Here is a 22,353-nt window from a genome sequence, read left to right as displayed (position 1 = left end):
AGCGGAATGGGCGTTGCCTGGTGAGTTGGGAATACAATTGTTGGTTAGTCCAGTATACGTGAAGTGGTCTATTCGCAAGGAAACTTTGAAGAGTTTCTGTAACCTTCCGAGCAAATAACACACATTTAAACAAACCAATGGAAAACAACGAAACAGACGAAAAGGGTGTTAAATATTATCGATTGTCAGAGGTGGAGGAACGGAACTCTTTTAAAAGCACATGGATTATCATTCATAATAAAGTGTACGACGTCACAAAGTTTCTCGAGGAGGTGAGTTTTAAAACAATCAAATGAACAATTTGGTGCCAAAAAAACTTTAACTTTAAGATATTGTCGTTGTGCAATGCATGCATTACTTGTATTGTATTGTGTGAACAAGCATAGGACTTGCACTGGAAGTGTGTAATGTATAGGAATAAAATATACGTGCAAATGCGTGGAGTTTATAAATGAATACATTTAAAAAGTCAACTCAAAACTCCTAAAGTACAAAAGTTTGCACTGCTTAAAGTAAGTATAGGGTGGAGTGACCTTTGCCAAGTGCCCTCAAAGTTGGACCGAAGAGATTACAACAGTTGCCAACTAATAGTGTGGAATTAGCATTGGTGCAATAACCATGTTGAAATACATTTAATATAAGCTGCTATAACTCGTTTAAAGATCAAATGCACAGTTATTTTTTTTTTTTAATTAATTTTGATCAGATTTAAATGAAGGGAAGCAGTAGTTGCATCACACACTGCCTTGCTGTAACAGATGATGTAACCACCCTAACCTAACATTTCACCTCTTTCCATATTATCTAGATGAAGACAACTACCTAATCTAGTAACATTACTCTTGCTAGATCTAAAAATGCACGCAAGGTATTTTAAGTTGCATGACTCTACTGATTTATGGATAGTTTCCTATGGGTTTTCAAAGGTCAAAAGGGTATTATAAGTAAGCATTAGTGGGTTTGCTTTAAACTTGATCATCTGGTGTGTTTGCTGGTGTTCACAGCACCCGGGTGGAGAGGAGGTGCTGCGAGAGCAGGCGGGTGGAGATGCCACAGAGAGTTTTGAAGATGTCGGCCACTCGACAGATGCACGCGAGATGGCCAGTTCTATGCTCATAGGAGAGCTGCATCCGGTAAGTCCACCAGAACGCAGTATTATTGTTGAGCAAAATTGTGAAGAAGACCTTTTGGTACAGCATTAAGACATCAGATAGTGTCAAACACAGCTGATTAAGTCCCCGTGTGCTTTCTGAGAAATAAATTGAAACACATATTCACAATATACTCTGTTTCTACTCCTAATGAAAGTAGAAAAAAATACTAAAAAGGTAGACAGCTCTCAGTGGCTGTATTTTTAAATTGCACCTTGCGTTTTTTTCAAAAGCTGTTTTGCATATGCTGCTTTGCAGCCATCAGTCAGCGCTGGCGTACAAAAAGGCATGAATAGTCATTATGCCAATAAGAACCTGTGTGATTAAAAAAAAAAACAACAACAATCAAAATCACAGACTTCCCCAGAGATATCTGGGAATGATCCAACAAAATTTTGATTTCTCATCCTGGACAGCATCAGACCTGTTGATTCATAGTTGTATCTCATGAAACCCGAGGGGCTTGAGAGACTATCAATAACCTGGAATCCGTTTTTATTCCTATTGGAGGATCTGTAATGTATACAAAATATATTAATAATAATAATTGTTTGAAATATGACCTATAGAAATGTAAACACACACGCATGTATAATTTATTAGATTAATTGCTTTAATCATAATATATGTTTTTAAGAAATTAATATTTTTATTTAGCAAAATATTTTAAAATACTTTAATCGCTGCATTAATTTGATCAAAAGTGACAGTAAAATATTTATAATGTTTCAAACTTTTTCTATTCATCAAATAATCCTGAAAAGATCTATTTTTAAAATTTGATAATACAAATAAATGTTTCTTAAAGGGATAGTTCACCCAAAAATGAAAATTCTGTCATCATTTACTCGCCCTCAAGTACAATATCTTCCTTTGTGTTCGGCAGAACAAAGACATTCATACAGGTTTGGAACTACTTGAGAGCGAGTAAATGATGACAGCATTTTCATTTTTGGGTGAACTATACGTTTAAGCAGCAAATCAGCATTTTAGAATGATTTATGAAGGATCAGGTGACACTAAATACTGGAATAATGATGCTGAGAATTCAGTTTTGGTCACAGTAATAAATTACATTTTAAAATATATTCCCATAGAAAAAAGTTGTTTTAAATAAATTAGAATGAACAGTTATGTAAATACTGTGTATATATATATATATATGTGTGTATATTTACACACACTACGGATAAGCTATATAAAGTACATATATACATTGTAAATTTTGCTCGCCCTGATTAGTAGTTATTTTGACAACCTATGTAAAGCTGATTTATGTGTGTTAGTCACTGTGTGCTCGGTAAGACTTGCTAATTAATTTGCTTTGTTGACAAAATGTCAATGTGTGAAAAAGCCTGTGATTTTTATTCATGCCTCTCCTCTGCATTTCTCGCAGGATGATAGGGACAAGTTTTCCAAACCACCAGTACGTAAATCACTTTTCAAATATTTTTTTTTTTCCATGCTTATGATTTTAACAAACTCTGCAGTGTCTTTGTTTTGGACTGAAACACCTAAACACGCATTTGGTTTTCTGTTTCACAGGAAACACTTGTAACGACCGTACAAGAAAGCACAAGGTAAGTTCAAATGAATGACTAAATGCTTTGCCTGAGAATAACCCAAGGTTTTTGTATAAAGGTAATGCACACAAAGCTAGAAGTTTCAAGACATTTTTAAGAAATGTAGATATGTTAACTTGTAACACGCTACATGTTTTATTGATGTGTGATTGATCATGTGAGTCTGTTTTCTCTTATTTTCACTTTCCATTGTAGTACAGAAATGCAAGATTCCAATTAATAATGCAAGTTAATTACCAAGTGCTTTGTTCCAAACATTCCATTTGGTCTCTTGTTCCAGCTGGTGGTCAAACTGGTTGATACCTGCCGTCGCTGCAGTAATCGTCACGTTGATGTACCGTATATACACGGCAGAAGAGGCATGATGGGATGTTTTTCTCGCTGTGCTTACAACTATAGTACCCATAATCCATTTCAGGTTTTCCCATTACCATAAAGATTCTACTAATGAAGGCAACTTTTGTGTTAGTTTCACTGTTTGTTGTCACGTATCCCTGGAGATTTAAATACTGATATATGCAGATGTTTTTATGAAAGGATATTTTAGATCTAGCGTTATAAATATTAGGGGTGGGAGAAAAAAATCGATTCTCCGATGCATCGCAATTCTCTCTTCAATCGATTCGGAATGTTTCAGAGTGAATATAAAATAAGGCGGGCTTCATTGCACAGAATTTGCGCTGTGAGACACGTGCACATTGCTTGACAGCGTGAGCTTCCACCCGCCGTGGTTTACTTTAGATATGCTTTCATTTATATCGTTTGGAATGCAGTACTATTAGATGCATGAAACTCGTGCACTGACAGACTTTGACTTTTGTTTGTCCTGAAGCTCGATTGGTTTTCGGAACACTTATTTTAAATAAGTAATTGTTTTAAAAAGTAGCCTGCTTATATAATAAAAAATAATAATAATAAAAAAAGTAAATTTTGCATAAAACAAATATGAAAATGTAGCCATGTGCAGTAATATTAAACACTGAGAATGTGACGCATCGTTATATTGAGTTGATGGTGATAATTGTAATTGAATCGAATCGTGAAACCAAGATTCACACCCCTACTTTTAAGATGGCAGTACTGACACACAGAGATTCCAACTATAAACAAAAAGCATAGAAACTCCAATTTTGGTTAAGATGTAAAGATGTATTTGCACAGCAGAAGAATTAATTGGGGAAAAAATGTAGATCAAGAATCGTTTTGGAATCGGATCGGATCGTGAAGTGCCTGAAGATTCCCACCCCTAAATAATATGCATACTCAATATGAAGTTTTGATTGTCTTAATTATTTTCTGTTGTGTAATACTATGTGTACACCATTTATTCGGTTGAAATGTCCATGCTGAAGTGGGGAATATACTGAATATGATCACATACATAAAGACAACATTTTGTTCCTCAAATAAATAATTTAGTTTCACTTCAGATGTCATTAATGTTCATGTCATTGCAAGCTGAATGTAGTTGCATCAGAGAGAAATGATACAAAAGTACAAATTCTCAACAAAAAAAAACGACTGAATAAAATGCAAGGTGTTACTGTTTATTAACAAAATCAGGTAATTATTTTGTCATTAATATGCCAATTCTGACAGATTCACTGGATGTTCTGACAATATTCATATTTATCCACAAAATCAAAAGTAAAAAACTAAAACAAAAACAACAATAAATAAATTAAATGAAGTTTTTAGGGTCATTTGTGTTTAACTGATTATATATATACACTGTGATTATACATTTCCTGTTTTTTCTTTTGTATTTGGAGTGAAATATGAACCGGACACGTTCAACATGTGATTGTACACAGCCTAACTAACCAAAAATATAATTATGTGCTTTATTAGACAATCAGCTAGCAGTCACCATGTCATTATCAGTTGTGAAGTGAAACACGGTTATAATCATATTTTTGGTTGCAAGTTACATATTGATGTGCCATTTAAATGCATATCAGTGTACCACCATGAACGGTGCTTATACATTCCCTTTTTTTCATTGTTTAACAAAAATGAATGTAAGATACTTGATATAAGATACAAGCAGCTTTTCCATAGAAACATCCTTCCAGATGTTTTCAGTGTGTGTTCATTGCTGTTTCAGTGCTGCTCCACACTAATGCTAACGGCTGAGAGAATGACACATTGTAACGTGTGCCAGTGTTTTGTGTCATGTTGACTGAATGCAGCAGACAAATCGTTCAGCTTTATTGTGTCCCAATAAACAAAGAAACTGATTATGTGACTTTCTGGAAACTTATTTCAGTACAAAATTATGCACATGCATTTTTATAGTGTAACATTTTATAAGGAACCTATGCATGTACAATGGTCATTACATTGAACTGATTTCACACACGGACTAAAAATCACCTTCCGACCTGTTGGTGAATGGCTCAGAAATGTTAAGCTATAGCTCTGAGAAAGGAGAGAAAGCACCCAGAAATGAAAATTTGCTGTTCTGTGTGTTTGTGAGAAACAAATCCATCATTAAGGCACTTTGGACTTTTATGCATAATAACGGTCCATCTCCTGTTGTCTCTTACATCAAAATCCAACCAGATATACATGTATTTGTTTAGAGCTGTTGTAAAGGGCTTGTAAGCGGTGCTTAATCTGTTCATATTTCACACCTGATTCAGACCAGATGACTTTTTCACTGGAGAAAGCATTATTATGGATTATGATTTTTAAGTTGAAAGTATACTATATTAATGATGGATTTGTTTCTTACAAACACGCAGCTTTTGGCTTCTCAAGATGTGAATTAGTGGACTGGAGTGGTGTTTTTATCAACTGTTTGGACTCTCATTCTGACGGCACCCATTCACTGCCATTGATGAGCAATGCTACATTTCTCCAAATCTGTTCCTATCAAGAAACATAAATCATCTATCTGTTGGATGGCCTCAGGATGATTGCATTTTCTGATTTTCATTTTTGAGTGAACTGTTCCTTTAAGTGCAGATATCCGTTATCCAATGCAATGACATTCAGAAGTGGGGAATAGTTTTGAGCCCACCATATTTATGTTAGACCTTTAGTCGAGAAATGTTACAACACTGCCATCTGCTGGTGAAGTAGAGCTGCTACAACCTCATTGCAAAAGCCTTGTTTTATATTCATACTCTTCATGTTCCTTATAAGGCCTTGTGTCATATTCATTGTTTGGATCTGATGTGGAAATTGTTGTGTTCAGTCCAAGTGTGTTACAGATAAAACAGCTTTAAATGTAGAGCCAATATATATATTCTCATATTAAATATCATAAGTCCTCATCATATCATGTATTGTGCTTAGAGCCTGTAATTACTTTCAATCTGCTTTGGACTGTGTGCTTCACACAACTTGTGTTCATTACATGTAAACGAGTAAATAAAAAGCCATATTAGGTCAAGTGTATCTGTGAACTCGTGTTTTGTGGACATTAATGGTGTTGTAACAGTGTGTTTGTTTTGTCTGTGATAACAGCGTGTTTTGAAGATCTCACTGACCTGTGGACATTAGATGGGACAGCAGCCAGAAGGAAGCTGGTGTACTGAAGCAGAGCCACATGTGGACACTTTGTAGCCTGTTTACTTTTCTGCTGCACATCTGCACTGACGCCAGTTGTCCATTTCCACCAACTGCACTATAAATGTTTCCATTTCAACCACTTTTACTAAATATCCATTTCCACTTGGTCTCGAGTGCCATGCTGATATTCAGACCAAAGGCATGATTGTGAATGTGCTGCTGTTCTTCAGTAAACAAGAAGTTAAGGTCTGTTAATAAGCAGTTCCTAAGCTGTCAGAGCTTCAAGCGTTACATATGTCACTAGCAGCACACGGCTCTGGAACAGCATGCTCTGAGTGACCGTGGAGTGAGAGGAAACACACACACACACACACACGGACGAGAAGTGAGAAATCCCAGTGATGTTATACATATGAAAACTCTTGGAATGCAGCATGAGCAATGAAATCTAAAGACAAGAACTGTTGTGTAGGCCATTTAAAAAAAAAAAAACTTTTCACATTATAGCGTGTACTTTATTTATTTATTATTAAATATAAAGGACTTTAATGTTACATTGTGGAAAATGTTTTTTAGGTATTTATAGTAAATAAATAAATGTTATATTATTAAACAGGGAAAGAACAAATAAGCTCAATCATTAAAATAATGTCACAATGCAAACAATTTGAATGGTCCAATTGTTCCATTTTTTTATTTATTTTCACCCAAATATATTATGGTGTAAATTAAAGGTATATTTATTGTATATTTAAGGTATGCACTATTCCTGAGATGGTCAGTGAATTAGATAACACATTATACACACTATAAATTCTCACATTACAGCATGTACTTTATTCATTTATTTAATTTATTTATAAGCAAATGCAGTGTCATGCTATAATTTGAAAAACGTTTTTAAATGATTTATAAATTATAAATAAAAGTGCTGCATTGCAGTTATGTGGAAATGTTTTCCATTATGATTTACATGTGTGTGGCCCACGCATGGTTTTACAGGTTTCATCAGATTCACCCAAATACTGTATATCTGGAGTATATTAAGGTGTATTTATAGTTTATTTAATGTACTGTATGTAGTGTAAATGTGCTAGTTTAGGCTATTTCTGAGATGATCAGTGAATTACATAACACAGAAATTTTATTTATATATATCAAAATCTTGCTTTTTGCATCTGGATGGGAGTGCCTGGATTTAAATATCCCCTGACCTTGAGGAAATGCCTCTTTATGGAAACGTTATAGAGTTACTTTTTTCCCCCTGCATAAACTGAATAAGTTGTGCGTGTAGAGGCGCATGTTGACATCTCTCTCTCTCTCTCTCTCTCTGACACGCTGAATTCACTCCATTTCTCTGTCTAGTATACAGCAGCGGTGGGCGTAACCAGCATGTAACTGATTACTAGACAAACCACGGATATATGACCGCACATGTATGCGCCTCTGGAGTGATTCTCCTGGAATGACACATTCTGTCATCGGAGATTACAAACCCGGAATGATGGACATAATGAACGAGGAGCAGGTGGAGAACGGACTGGACTCCGATGATGATCTTCCACCCGAGGAGATACCCGAGTACCTAAAAGACAGGAGAAGAGCCAAGTCCTTACCTGCGTATCCAGAGCAGGCGAACCTGTACCACCAGATCTCCCAGAACTGCAGGAAACGCGTGAAGTTCGCGGACGCGCTCGGCTTGAATCTGGAGAGCGTCAAGCACTTCAGCACCAGCGATGATCCTCAGATTCCAGCCAAAGTCTTCACCAGGCTGAAGAGCTTCCCTCTCCACAAGGACCGAGAGTTCATGGATGACTTGTGCGTGAACATCAAGTCCTCTCTGGCTCTGGACTACCTGGTCCCGGCGTTCAAGACGCCCGTGGACACCGATGACTTGGAGACGCGGCTGACGCGCTACCGCGTCGCGCTGGAAAGCGTCACGGTCACGCAGTTTGATGTCCGTGGGATCATACGGGCGATGGGTAGAAGAGAGGTCGGGGTCAGGTATACTTTCAACGACTGGCTGTCGTTCGTGGATGCGCAAGCCATCCCCGTGCCCACAGAGCACAAGACGCGCGGAGAGCGCTTCTCCTTCACCATGTATACGCCTCCTTTCTTAGGTCCGAGCGCTGCTGTGCATTTCGCCGTGTACCTGAGGGATGATAACTCTGAGTTCTGGGACAACAACGACGGGGTGAACTATTCCCTGAAGTACCACAGCTCGTCATCCAGCGAGACCGCGGCTTTCCACGCGATATGAAGTAGTGCGCTTTTACGCAAGGATTCGTTGCGCGTTTCACCGAGCGGTGTTACTGCCATCAAAGAGGTGTCAGCGCTCAAGGCTGGAGGATATATACAGTGGATTGACATGTCCTAGAAAGAGTTTACCAGAAAAGAAATTTCTTTCATCATTTAGTCACCCTCGTGTTGTTCCAAACCCGTTTGATGTTGTTTCTTTCGTGGAAAGATATTTTGCAGAATGTCCAAGCTGCTCATAGAAAGTGGATGAGAGTTGTTGAGCCATAAAAAAGTGCCATAAATGTGGTTCATATGTTCTGTCTGTTATGTTCTAAAATTCTAATATCACATAATTTTGTGTAAGGAACAAACTGAAATTGAAGTTATTATTTGCTAAAAATCTTGTCTTCTGAAGACTGTTCTGTCATAGGAACAAAAAATACAAAATAAAAAGGTAACTGCAAATTTTTATCTCACAAATCAGTCTTTCAGAAACTTTTAGAAAACTCAGAATTGCAAGATGTGAACTTGCAGTTCTAAGAAAAGTCATAATTGTGATGCAAGCTGATATTATATTTTCCTTTTTTGTGTTTCATTCTGTGAAAAAAATGGGGGGAAAAGAAATTCTGAGTTTACGTCTTGCAGTTGTTTTTCTTTCTCAGAACTCGAGTTTTTGAGAGGAAAAAATGTCACAATTACCTTTTTATTTATTTATTTTAATGCTGTAGCGGAACCAAGCTTCCATATATTTTCCTTCGGTTCAGACCATTCAAAAGCAAAGTCAAGAAGCATAGAACCAATGAAATTTGACACTTTTGACTATGCAAATCAGATATGGGAACTATGGAGGAGGGGAAGCTTTTCAGGGTGTAAATGAATTTCAGACTTTTTTTTCACTCACACAAAGACTCCAGAAGACTTTATACTAGGCACTTTATGGTGTTTATTTTATTTTGCCCTTTTCGAAGCTTGACAGCCTCTCTTTAGGCTACTATGTGTTTTTGTTGTATGGAAAAGAGCAGTGTGGACATTCTCTTTTTGTGTTCCACAGAAGAAAGAAAATCATACAAATTGAAATGACATGAAGATGAGTAAATGATGAAAGAATTGACTTTTTTTGTATACTGAAATGATGCAGGGAATCACACACATTACTTTATGCTGGTTTTCTTTCACAAATGAGTCAAGCCATTTATTAATAATGCAAAATGTGTTGTTTCTATCATGACTCATGCACAATTACTGACACTTATCATTGAGAAAACGACCTGCGAGGACAGATGTCGGCTGTGTTGAAAGTAAAGCAGGTCTGTAATAAGTCTATAATGTACACATATGAGATAAACTATCTGTCATTTTAACCAAAGTCCAGCTTTGCTGCAGTTTCTCCAAGCGTTGTATGCTCTATGCATCTGTTTGACTACGAGCAACGCAGAGGGAAGAAGGTCTTCTGTTTTGCAATATGCAAATGTTTGTTTGAAAATATGCAAATATTCTTCACAAATGCAGAAGTGATTTCTTTTAGCGGCTGGGATTGTACTCAGCAAATGATGCTGGACAAAGTGCAGCACAATGCAGTTTTGTAATATTACTGTATGTAACCATTTCCTTTTTCCCGACTATGTTTGCGACACAACAGTACCAGGATGAAATGACAACCATTTGAGATGCAATTAAAAAATCTTTGGATATATAGTGAGCATGTTTTTCATTTTTATTTGCATATGGGAAATCTTCACAGTCAATTTAATAAAAACTGAAAAAACAAAACAAAAAAAAAACATTAAACATTGTGGATGTGAAATGGATATCAAGGCTGACGTTCCAGATTTGTAAATAAAACTGCTCAAGTAAATATAGATCAGTAAGATTTGGTTGTTAGACAATATTACACACATTATACAGGAATAATGGTTTTGTCATTTACCATTTAAAAAAATGAAAGGTATAATATTTACCATAAGTTGGGTAAATGCATTACATCTTATGGGAATATGAATATTTATTAACTATTAATAATTATTAAGTAAATAATAATAACAAAATAAGTTAAGTGAATTGTCAAATTCACTTAACTTTTTTTAATTATTATTATTATTATTTACTTAATAATTTTAAGGCAACGGGTTTCCTCAATTTTTTTTTAAGTTAAGTCAACGTATCACTTTTTACAGTGTATAGCAAAACTAATAGTCATATATTTGAACAAATATATACTGTATCTAGATAAATTTAAGAATATAATGACTACAAATTATTTGATTATTTTTTATACGTTGCTTTAATATCACTATGCAATAAATGTCCAAATAAAATAGTGTTATTTTAAGTCTCTTTAACACCGTATTGATTAATGCAAGTTGCTTCTGCCTCATGAATTTATGTAATTTCATTTAGATCTCCGTTTACGTGATGCACTTAGAACTGGGCCATATTTAGGCCACGAACATAAGACTTCTAACAAAACTGCTTGCTTTTGCTATACACACTCTGTTTATAGGCGTTGGGTAATGTGATCTTTATACCTGTCACCTTTTACTAGGCCATCGCTGACTGAAAACTAACAGAATGAGCTATTTTTAACCGCTCGGCCTTGTCAGACACCTTTACCCTCTGTGAAACCAACCTTTAAGGAATAGATCAATGAAAACGGCCATTTCCTCAGAAAACCCACACAAGGAAATGCAACTTGACATGAATTTATTGTAACATTAACCACCAAAGCATGAGAAATACTACATTATGTACAATCATATATAAGTTCATGGCACACAGAATCTTAAATGGCTGTGTAAACAGCAGAGGATGTGGGATCATCACAGAACACTTGACCGTCACTCCAGCGCCACATCAATCGCTCTTCTTTTCCTCCTGTTCAACGACCGTCTTCTGGATCTCAAACATCTTCCCTATGCACACCTGTGGACAAAGACCAGAGATCGTGTCAGATTCCTAGAGCTGACAAAGTTAAAAAAGCAGTAAGATTAAATATGTTTAACACTTTATTATTTACAGTATTAAATAAATATATGTCCCATAGGTCCCACAGTCTCATGACTGGTTTCTTGTTTGTCAGTAAATGTTGGAAAGAGAACTTTTCAATGGCTAATTCATTTATAAACGAAAGATTGGACTTTTATCAAAAGAAAAGTCAATTGAAGGTTTTATATGGCAAATTTTTATTATCAAAGCTCAATATTTCCAAAAAAAAAAACAAAAAAAAAAAACAAATTTGCACCACTAACACAATAGAAGTCTAATAATGTCTTTGCTCATTTGACATTATTTGGTTCTCATAAAATTATTTATTTTATATTTATACATTTTAATGCACATTCTTCATCTTATTGTGTTCTAAAAAACAACAACAACAAAAATACAACCTACACAAAAAAAGGTTTGTTACATTACTAAAACATCCACACTAAGAACAAATGGTTCTTTTGAAAACCTTTCACTGAAAGAGGTTCTTCTATGGCATTGTTGCAAAAATCCCTTCTAGGTTTTACGTGGCACTTTTATTTTTGAGAAATAAAATATTAAAGGAATAATTCACCATGAGGCCATACAGGATTGTAGATGAGTTTCTTTCTTCATCAGAACAGATTTAGAGAAATGTAGCATTACATCACTTGCTCATCAATAGATCCTCTGCAGTGAATGGGTGCCGTCAGAGTGAGAGTCCAAACAGCTGATAAAAACATAACTGCTTTTTTTTTTGGAATAATTATCCAAATAATGTATAGTCCTACAAAGCTATTATCAGAAGCAATCAATTAATCAGATTCCAAACTCTCCACCAAAGAGCTGTTCAAGGATGTCAGGGACAAGACTGTAGTGGAACACACTTGAAAATATTGAGAGGCAAATTTCAAATATTCAAACTCTGAGATTACTTATTGCGTCTAAAAAAACATGAGATTAATCAAAATTATTGTTTAAACCTATTAAAAAAAACTGTTCTTTTAAACCTTCAGAAAAAGTGATGAGAGGAACTTCACAGCACTATATTTGAATAAGACAAAATACAGCTGTGTTGAATGGCAGATATGCACGTAATATCAGAGCAATTGTGTTAGAAAAGTGCACTAAAGTCCAAAGAATATGTTGTAATATTTGTTTGTCCAAGTTTTAAGCAGTGCTGATAAAGGTCAGCAGCAGGCTAAATCAATACTTAACAGAGAGTCAGGCCAGAGATGCGACCTTCACGATGAACGAGGACAAACCGTGTGTGTCCGAATGTTCCGAGTGTTCGAAACATCCATCACCAACACAGCAGGAGAGTACAAACTGATCAAACTGTACAAACAGTCAAACTGCTGAGAATGAAATGTGAGCAAAACATTTCTGAAGCATGTAACTCAGAAAGGGCAGAGACTATGTTTGATCAGTATCTGATAAAGAGCTGCTGTTGAAAACGTCTGGTCTAATGTTGGTTATGAATATGTAAAAGTAATGGTTGAACAATGAGAGCTTTTCATTTTCTTATACTGGTACCAATAATATAGAGAGCAGATGAAGTGTGTCAACAGAAGTTTAGATTGAAGCAAACACAGGCGAGATGGCAAATGCCAATAATGCTGATATAAAGAAGAATCAACTAACAACAACAGAAGTTCCAAAACTGCTGAAATTAAATTCCTAAAAATTCACAGAATAAATACTAGATTCAAAACTGTTCCAGAACAGTTCAACCCAAATATTCAAGAGTGTGCAGCGCATTTTATGAAGGACTGTTTCTATAAAGTGGGGCAATTCCAACGTCGCAAGAACAGTTGCTTCTGATTCACAGCCTGTAAGTATGTTTTCATATTTAAAGAATTTGCCACTGACTATTCAAACGCGAGTTTTGAGCTGTGTAGAGTAGTGCTTGTTGTTTGTCGTTTCTCCGATTACAAATGCAGACATGGCGACGCGTAAAAAGACAGTATAAGTCATTATAATCAGTAATTATGTCCTCACTGGATGCAACAAATGCCTCGTTTGTAATGGGTTTTATTGTTTTAGTCTCGTTGCGCCGGGACACGGCATCACAATACGGTAAGGGGCTTAACATTTCCGTCTCACGCTTCAGGTATTCGGCCAATCACAACGCACTGGATAGCTGGCCAATCAGAGCACGCCTCGCTTCTCAGAAAAATAAACTTTGTGAAAATCGGCGCGTTTCAGAAAGTCGGGGCATAGAGGAGCAACAATAATGTACAGTATGTGGAAAATAATGTGTTTTTTGAATCTTAAACCGCATAAACATTGCATTACACCAAATACACAAAATAATGTTATTTTTAGCAACGTCATATGACCCCTTTAATATTTTTCCCTCACACTGTATAAATGGAGATATATATGCATACACTATGTAAAATACAATAAATTGCTGCCTTTAGGTTCCATCACAATCAAAAACCTTAAAAATCTTGTCTTTATATTGATCTGTCACAAGTAAAGTGGCTGTGCAGTAGCAGTGATTTCTCAGCAGAAGCATAATATTTCTCTAATTATCCCCTCGTGTTAAATTTGTTGACAGAGTGCAAAATGAGTCCAGCCAGACGGCTGCAGGCCATCCCGTCCACAGCAGCCTCGTCTGCTCCAGAAACACCACAGGCCTCCTCCACACCGGCAGTTTGTGTTTGACCGATGCTTCAGCTAAACGCAACACACGGCTGCTCTATTAAAGACGTCTCAACAAGCGTCAGGAAAGCCATCGGTTATGAAGACACACCAGAACGTGCGGCAAAAGCCCGAAAAGAAAAGATGCAAGGTTGGCGAAGGAGGTGCGCATGTTCATTTTTCATAGTGATAGCTCAGCAAAGAGGAACATTAAGATCCATTTCGTAGCATGGGCGGATCTCGGTAAATATTCCCTGCGTCCCTGTGACACGGACCATCTGTCAACTTCAGCCGCTGTCCTGGTGTCTCCTGTCCATAACCTCTCTTTAAAACAGAGGAGAGCGGGGCACTGACGCAGACGAGCGCAGGATCTCGAGGGAGCGCAGCCAGATGACTGATGGGGGAGCAAGGTGCATTATGGTCCAGGTGCCAAACGGAGAAGTCAAGCGGCCAGCTGGTTTGAATTAAGTCAAGTATTTAGTAAGTATAATGTCAGACTGATGCTAAACTGTTGGTGTAAACAACGCTAACACAAAACACTAACATGCTCTCAGAAAGAAGGTACAATCTGTGACTGGGGTTTAACCATAAGGTACAAAAGCTAAAGTACCTCAAAGGTACATATTAGTACTTTAAAAGTGCATATTAGTACCTAAAGTGTACATTAGCACCATTTGAAAAACCATCACAGTTTTTTTTTTTTTTCTGAGGGTGCACCATAGATAAAATGACAAAATACACTAATTCAAATAAACATCAAAATCACATGATAAATATTGAAAGTATGATGTTATATTTCTACCTTTCTTCAACATTTTTTAAAAGTTATTTTGTTGGGACGAGCAATGTTTGAGAATCTCTACAAGCAGCAAATCAATTAATTCGGTTGATTAGCTGCATAATAAATTATTTACCAATACATCTAAGTCCATGTGCAACATTTTAGGTCTTCTTTGTTAATATAATATTTTGATAAATATATGCTATCTATCTGTCTGTCTCGCCATCCATCCATCCATCCATCCATCCATCCATCCATCCATCTATACTATAAATTAATAAATGGTCCAAGTTTTGTAGTTTGCTGGGTAGGACAAACACAACAGAATATGGATAAATCAATTTGTCAGACATATTTTTCTCAGGTGATGGAGAAACACTAGATAGTTGTGTGCTATATTACAATTGCACAAGCTTGAAAATGATCACACTGCACACTCCCTTTTTTACCCAAGGCACAATTTATTGTTTATTTTTTTCACTGTTTGCAAGACTGCAGGCGGACGTGTCCAAACACATACACAGAGCCTTCTCATGCTGTGTTTCCTCGCCCACTATGGACCGATATGACCCTGCTATTATGTCAAATGAGAAAAACTGTGATGAATCAAATTTGGGAAAAATGTAAGCCTTTAAAATCAAAGCAAAGCAAAGCAAAGCAAAGCAAAGCAAAACAAAAAATCTAAACAAAAACCAAAACAGAAAACAAACAAAAACAAATAAAAAAAACAACAAATCCAAACAAAACATAAACAAAGAAAAAAGAAAAGTTTTAAACTGTTTTGCTGCTACTGGTGTACAGTACTTCATAAGAGTGTCCCGCTTTAATTATTTTGCTGTTATTAGTGTACTTAACTTTTATTTGATCTTATTCTTGCCTGTACAGCAATTTGGTCGGCCTGTGGCCATTTTTAAATGTGCTTTATAAATAAACTGAACTTGAACTTGAACTTGAAAAGAAAAAAAAACAAACCAAAAAGCAAAAAGAACAAACAAAACAACAACATAAAAACAACAACAACAAAAACCTACAACAACAACAAACACAAACCAAAAAGAAACAAAGCAAACAATGATGACAAAAAACAAAAACAGAAAACAAACCAAAACAAAGCAAAAAAAAAAAAAGAATGAATTAATGAATAAATACATAAACAAAAATAATACAAAATAATTCAAAGGAAAACAAAACAAAATAAAATAACAGAAGACAAAAACAAACAAAACAGGAAAATGATATCAATGAAAACCAAACATTTTTTGGCAAGTTCTGAAGGGCATAATTGTAAAAGTGTTCAAAGGCTTTTCTCTAAGAAAATATTGTTACATATTAAAGGATCTTACGCAAAAATAATAATATTTTAATGCTTTTAAGACTCTGAATAGCCTTGGTTCTGAGGCAAAATGGATATTTTTAATATGGTGAAGAGGACGCTTTTCTTGACAAAGTGAAAAGGACAGCGTTTAGTCGGCTGTGCCAGAGCCGGAGTGACTCTTGACTTTCCTCAGGACGGGTTTATGCTGTGCCATCACAGCTCTTTCTGTTTGGCCTGACATCAGCAGGGCATGCTGGGTACATCACACTCCAGGGAGGCACCTGTGCAAACTCATCCAGCACAGACGCCTTCTCTCAACGTCATCAATATTTGACCGAGAACTTTAAGAACTGACCTCAAAACAGCACCTGCCATAATCATTCAAATGAACCAAAGACAAACTGAGCAGGTTATGTGATATTACTGTGGTATGTTTGCATCCTCCAATATGACTGGAGAAGCACTGGCTCAAATGTAATATAATGTAACTGGGATGCACTGGATGTTTCACAGATTTTATGTTTGATCTATATTTGCTGAGGTTCAGATCCAGAGGTCCAGATTAAAATAAAATTATATTAAATTAAACAAGAAAAATAAACCATAAAATAGCAAAAATGTTATTTAATTTTACTTATATTATTATTATTGTATTATTTAAGTATATAGTATTATTATTATTATTATTACTACTACTACTACAATTATATAAAGTAACATGTTACGGCTACAGTTTTTTTTTTTTTTTTCTAATTTGCAGTCAGTTTTATTAAATATATCCATCATATTGGCCTTCAGCCACCCTGCTTTATAGCTATCAAATATCAAAACTAGCAAAAATAAAATAAAATAATAAAAATATTGTATATATTGGTATAATCATTATATTTAATAAAATAATAACATTTTATTATACAAGTATATGGTATTATTATTATTATTATTATTCAAAATAAGATAACACAAAATACCGGTAATATCTTACGTCTTATTTTCAGTCATTACATTTTATTAAATATATAAGCATTAAATTGGCAATAAGTCACCCTGCTTTCTAGATATATCAATATAAATGCCACTGAAAAAGGTAAAACAACAACAACAAAAAAAAACTATTTTCTGAAAATACAAAACATTAGATTTTTTATTATATTTATACATTATATCCATTATATTTAATAATAATAATAATAATAATAATAACAACTACTACTGCTTTTTATTTTTAGTTTTTTTTTATTTGCAGTCATTATTTATTTAAATATATCAGCCATCAGTCATTAGCCAGCCTGCCTGCTTTCTAGATACAGTATATCAATCTCAGTGGCATTAGCCATTATTATTATTATTATTACTAGTAGTAGTAGTAGTAGTAGTAGTAGTAACATAATAGTAATACATGGTGCAATTTGTCCAGTTGGCAGTGTTTTGGAAGGTCAAGGCTGAATTTGTTTGAATTTTGTTTGCCACGTTACAACAACTGATCTGCGTGTATCATTCTGCCGCTCGAATTTGTTCAACAGAGTTCAATGTATTGAGTAAATCTGATGTGAGAGGACTACAAGAGGAGAACATGAGAATCAATACACACGTGTAAATCAGGTTTGGACTCCTCAAGTCTAGATGACGGCTTTGGCTTCTTTAAACTAGCACACACTCTTAAAGGCTCCTTGGAGGAAGCCAGCGTCTATATTTGTGCTCCCAGTAGGTTTGGCGGCAGATGTTTCCACAGAATTTCAAAGACAGCACAACAGCTGCCTGTTTGTCAAAGATGGGGGATTCTGGGAGATTACAGCTGGCTGTCCTATACGTTTGAGAACCAAACCTAAATATGGCCATATGGTGCTAATATATGCATAGCTTCGTGATGGATGCTGCTTTACTACACTTAGAGCCACAGGTGAGTGTTTTCATGACATTAAGGACAGAGAGATGCCAAAGCATTCAAACATTCATGAATGGATTATTCCTCAGAAAACAGTGGCCTTCACGTTACTCCACACCCTCACAGAGAGCAAACAGCAGCCAAAGAGGGCGCTTCAGAGTGCCCAAATATATCATGACATGACTAATACGAAAGTCTAATACAGGGCTATTGAGCCGGACTGCAGAGTTCAGCTCTCATGCTAATCAAACACATCTGGACAAGCTAATCAAGGTCTGTGTTGTTTTAGGGTTGGATTCCAGAGCGTAGGAAGAGAAGGCTAAACTTTCAGTTCAAACGGTGCTGCAAACAGCATAAGGAAAAATCATATCAATATACCACTTTACAGTAGGAGCAGAAGGAAAAGATTAACTACCAGTCTCAGCAGGTAAACACAGAATTACAGGAATTATGACTAAAATAAACTAAAATGGTGAGATCATCTTTATTCGATTTAATTCATCCTATTTTTAGTTTCTATGCATTTTTGTATATGTATAAAGTGCATGAGATGCTATGGCTACAATGCATTTCTCATGAATACAGTTAGGAATAAACATCTGATATAACAAATTAAATTGTCTATTAAACATCACACGGGACAAGGGTTTCAAATATGATGAACAGGATTAAATTAATAATAATAATAATAATAATAATAATATTTTATATATATATATATATATATATATATATATATATATATATATATATATATATATATATATATATGCATACATACATATACACACACACACTTATTATAATATAAATATAATATAATAATTCAAATGTTTGAGGTTGATTTTTTTGTTTGTTTTTGAAAGAAGTCTCTTATGCTCACCAAGGCTGCACTCATTTGATCAAAAAAAGTAAATTTTTTCCCAAAAGTAAAAACTGCATATATGAAATAATATTGTGAAATATTACTACAATTTAAAATAAATGTTTTATATTGTAATATCTTTAAATGTAATTTATTCCTGTGACTAAAACTGAATTTACAGCATCATTGCAACAGTCTTCAGTGTCACATGATCCTTCAGAAATCATCTAATATGCTGATTTGCTGATCAAAATAATAATAATAATAATAATAATACATAAAAAAATCTTATTAATGTTAAAAACATACTTGAGGTAACAGTTGTACTTCATAATTATTGTGAAAACCATGATTCATAAATAGCATCTTCTTTTTTTTTTTGTAATGGTAAAGGCAAAAATTGAAAGTCATTTTAATCCTTGCTCAGCTAAAAATATAATATAATATAATATAATATAATATAATATAATATAATATAATATAATATAATATAATATAATATAATATAATATAATATAATATAATATAATATAACAGTCAGGAAGATTTAAGAAGTTTTTGGCTTGGCCCTCCATTAACTACAGGGATTAACGAGACAATCAACATTTACAAGCTTAACAGCCTTTAGGACAATCATTCTGACATATTACCCTTTAAAATATGGAAGAAATGAATAATTTGGTTGTAAATGAGTGAACAGCATGTGAGTGTGGGTGTGCACAGCCTAAGGCTCTTCCAGAAGGATTCACTAGAGGGCAGCAGCAGCTAAAACTACACTCCACACACCAGCACATGCACACAAAGGCTCTGCTCTGCTCACAGTGGGCGTGTCCTCCTGCTCCTCCACTAGCTGTGAGGGCGGGAGGAAAGACTGACATGACAGCTCTCTCGGCCAATCAGAGAGCAGCAGGCACTGCCTCATGTTAATTGATGCGGCTGCAGCAGGCACCCCATTGTTGGGATGTCACACTGCAGATTCCCAGTCTCTCTCACACACACACACACACACTACAGAGGTGTCACACAGCAATTTTTTATTCTGTGGATCAGCTGCAGACACTGCAGAAAAACTGTGGTAGCCGTACGCTGGAAATGACAATGAAACGTACACAGTACGCTATTCCTTAAGGGAATGCAGATGTGTGGACTCCTCGCCTGCGACTAGACCGACTCACGTACAGTTAACGCTGCAGATAATAAAACATTTTGCAGGGAAAGGTTAACGAGTGCAAAGACAGGTGAGAATTTGTTTGCAATTCAGACTCGCGACCACAGGCTCAAATTAAACTTCTGCTGCAAACATTAGATATTTCCCACTGTGCCCTTCAGCAAACAGAACGCTGCGTTAAAATCACACAGGAAACGGAACGAAGGATGAAAAGAGGATTTCAAAAGTCAGGTCAAAACGACCTCCAAATGATTCCAGAACCAAGTCTACTGTGATATTTTCCAATCTACTCCGACACATGGTCATCCAGAGATACATTCGAGCATACTGATTGACGAATTCAATCCCAGAGTGCACTGGGGTTTCAGACACCTGAAGGGCATTTGAATGGCTCGTAGCACACTATTCATGACCAGACTACCTGTTTGTACATTTAACCCTATAAAGCCTGTATCATATCTACCGTATCATATTTGATTTGCACATTTCTAAGGCCTCTAAACGACCAGCATGATCACAACTGCAGCTAAACCTGTTGTACACAATCTACTACATGCCTTGTCTCTGATTGATAGTTTGTACTTATTTAGGGATCAGTTGCTTATTAGCATGCATATTACTGGCATACTGACTGTTTATTAGTACTTTTAAAGCACATATTAATGCCTTATTCTGCATATTTTAGACCCCCGAATCATACCCCAAACCTAAACTTAACTAGCTTACCAACTATTAATAATCATCAAATTAGGAGTTTGTTGAGTTAAAAAATCCTAGTTAATTGTTAGTTAATACATTGAATGTTTATCTCCCAATCATCATGGCATTGCATTGCATTGCATGTTCTGATCAACAAATTAAGCCTTTAAATATCATCTTTCTAAGACGTTGTGAAGAGATATAGAGTGACGACACAAAATTTCATACTTTGTGGCCATATAATTATGAGCTTCAGCAGCAAATTGCATATTTTTGCACAGTTTGGGCTCTGGGAAAAAAAATAAATAAAAAAAAAAAAATAAATAAATATATATATATTTACATTATATGAGCCATAAACACCTCATGTTTCAAATATCATGTTTTTTAGTCAACAAAAAACAAATATGCAACAGATATGCTAGCTGTTAAGTTTAGGCATGGATTAAGGGATCTAAAATAGTGTCCTGCAGAAAAAGGCATTAATATGTGCTTTATAAGCACTAATAAACAGCCCAAAGTAATATGCATGCTAATAAGCAATTAGTTAATAGTGAGAATTGGTTGCTAAACTAAAGTGTTACCCAATAAATATAGCATTTCTAAAAATGAGATTTCTCAGGCTTTAAATGTTAATAAATGTATTTTTATCATAAACCTATTATCAAACACCATGCGAGACGTGATGGTGTGCGTTTGGCAGGTACGGGTTACTGTGGAAACGGCGGTGGCCAGGAATAAACCTGTGAATGTGGGAATGTGGAGTCTGTTCAAATCCTCTGGCTCTTCAAGCGCAAACCCTCGTTCTCTCGGCGGTGGGTGTTGGATATCGCGCCGGCGGGACGCTCCTATCAGACACCTCCCCTGCCCTTGTTAGGCATTACAAGCCATTAATGAAGCGCTCAGAGCGCCATACGAGCGGGATGCTGGAAATTAAGGGATGACAGACGTGAGGGGAGGGTGTTTGGCGTCAAGAAATCAACGAGCTTGAGTAAATTAAAGCAAACATTTTGCCTCCTACTGAAATTTTCAGAGGTATAAACAGACCCTGAAGTAAAAAACGAGCGAGCGAGATGGAGAGAAAGATTATATCCAGCTGTCTCCTCAGATCTTCTCCGTCTTTCCTCAGAAAGCTCTTCCCCCTTTCACATTTGCATTTCTGGAGTAGAATGGCAAGTAGTGAACTGACTAACATGGTTCGGTGGCGCTTTGTGTTAATTCTCTCGACCTCCATCACCTTCTGCTCTGCGTTTCTGCACAGGCTGCTTGAAAATTCAGTTTGTTGAACAGAACAGTTCACCCAAAAATGAAAATTATGCCATCATTTATTAACCCTCGAGTCCTTTCAAACCCGTGTGAAGGGTGAAAATCTGGAGACAGATTTCTTTCTGTGCAATTGCAATGAATGAGAAATGAAGCTTTCAAGCATCAAAAAGGAAGGAAAACCACCATAAAAGTATCATATGACGCTGCGTGTGAGAAACAGACCAGTGCTATAATTGAAAAATTAAAGAAAAAAATAAATACAAATGTTGTTAA

General features: G+C 35.7%; 3 protein-coding genes across 3 annotated transcripts in view; 2 read left to right on the top strand and 1 right to left on the bottom strand.

Moving 5' to 3' along the window:
• The first annotated feature begins 19 nt into the window (after positions 1-19).
• LOC131533139 (cytochrome b5) lies at positions 20-4,975 on the top strand. Its single transcript, XM_058765247.1, has 5 exons — positions 20-272; positions 1,005-1,133; positions 2,548-2,577; positions 2,697-2,731; positions 3,015-4,975. Exons 1-5 carry the CDS (start codon positions 138-140, stop codon positions 3,097-3,099), a joined length of 414 nt encoding a protein of 137 aa, XP_058621230.1. The 5' UTR covers positions 20-137; the 3' UTR covers positions 3,100-4,975.
• Positions 4,976-7,659: 2,684 nt separating this feature from the next.
• On the top strand, positions 7,660-9,512 carry ppp1r3g (protein phosphatase 1 regulatory subunit 3G). Its single transcript, XM_058765932.1, has one exon. The coding sequence runs from the start codon at positions 7,692-7,694 to the stop codon at positions 8,511-8,513; it is 822 nt and encodes a 273-aa protein (XP_058621915.1). The 5' UTR covers positions 7,660-7,691; the 3' UTR covers positions 8,514-9,512.
• A 170-nt stretch (positions 9,513-9,682) lies between these two features.
• The window catches only part of LOC131533584 (LYR motif-containing protein 4B), a 54,819-nt gene continuing 42,148 nt past the window's right edge, over positions 9,683-22,353 (bottom strand). The window contains exon 3 of the mRNA XM_058765934.1: positions 9,683-11,410. Coding sequence (XP_058621917.1) covers positions 11,342-11,410 — 69 coding nt within the window. The 3' untranslated portion in view covers positions 9,683-11,341. The remainder of the gene's footprint in view (positions 11,411-22,353) is intronic.

This window comes from Onychostoma macrolepis, chromosome 24 (genome assembly GCF_012432095.1).
Source record: "Onychostoma macrolepis isolate SWU-2019 chromosome 24, ASM1243209v1, whole genome shotgun sequence".
Lineage (NCBI taxonomy): Eukaryota > Metazoa > Chordata > Actinopteri > Cypriniformes > Cyprinidae > Onychostoma > Onychostoma macrolepis.
The sequence above is the reverse complement of the archived record's forward strand: the minus strand, read 5'-3'. Positions and strand labels throughout refer to the sequence as shown.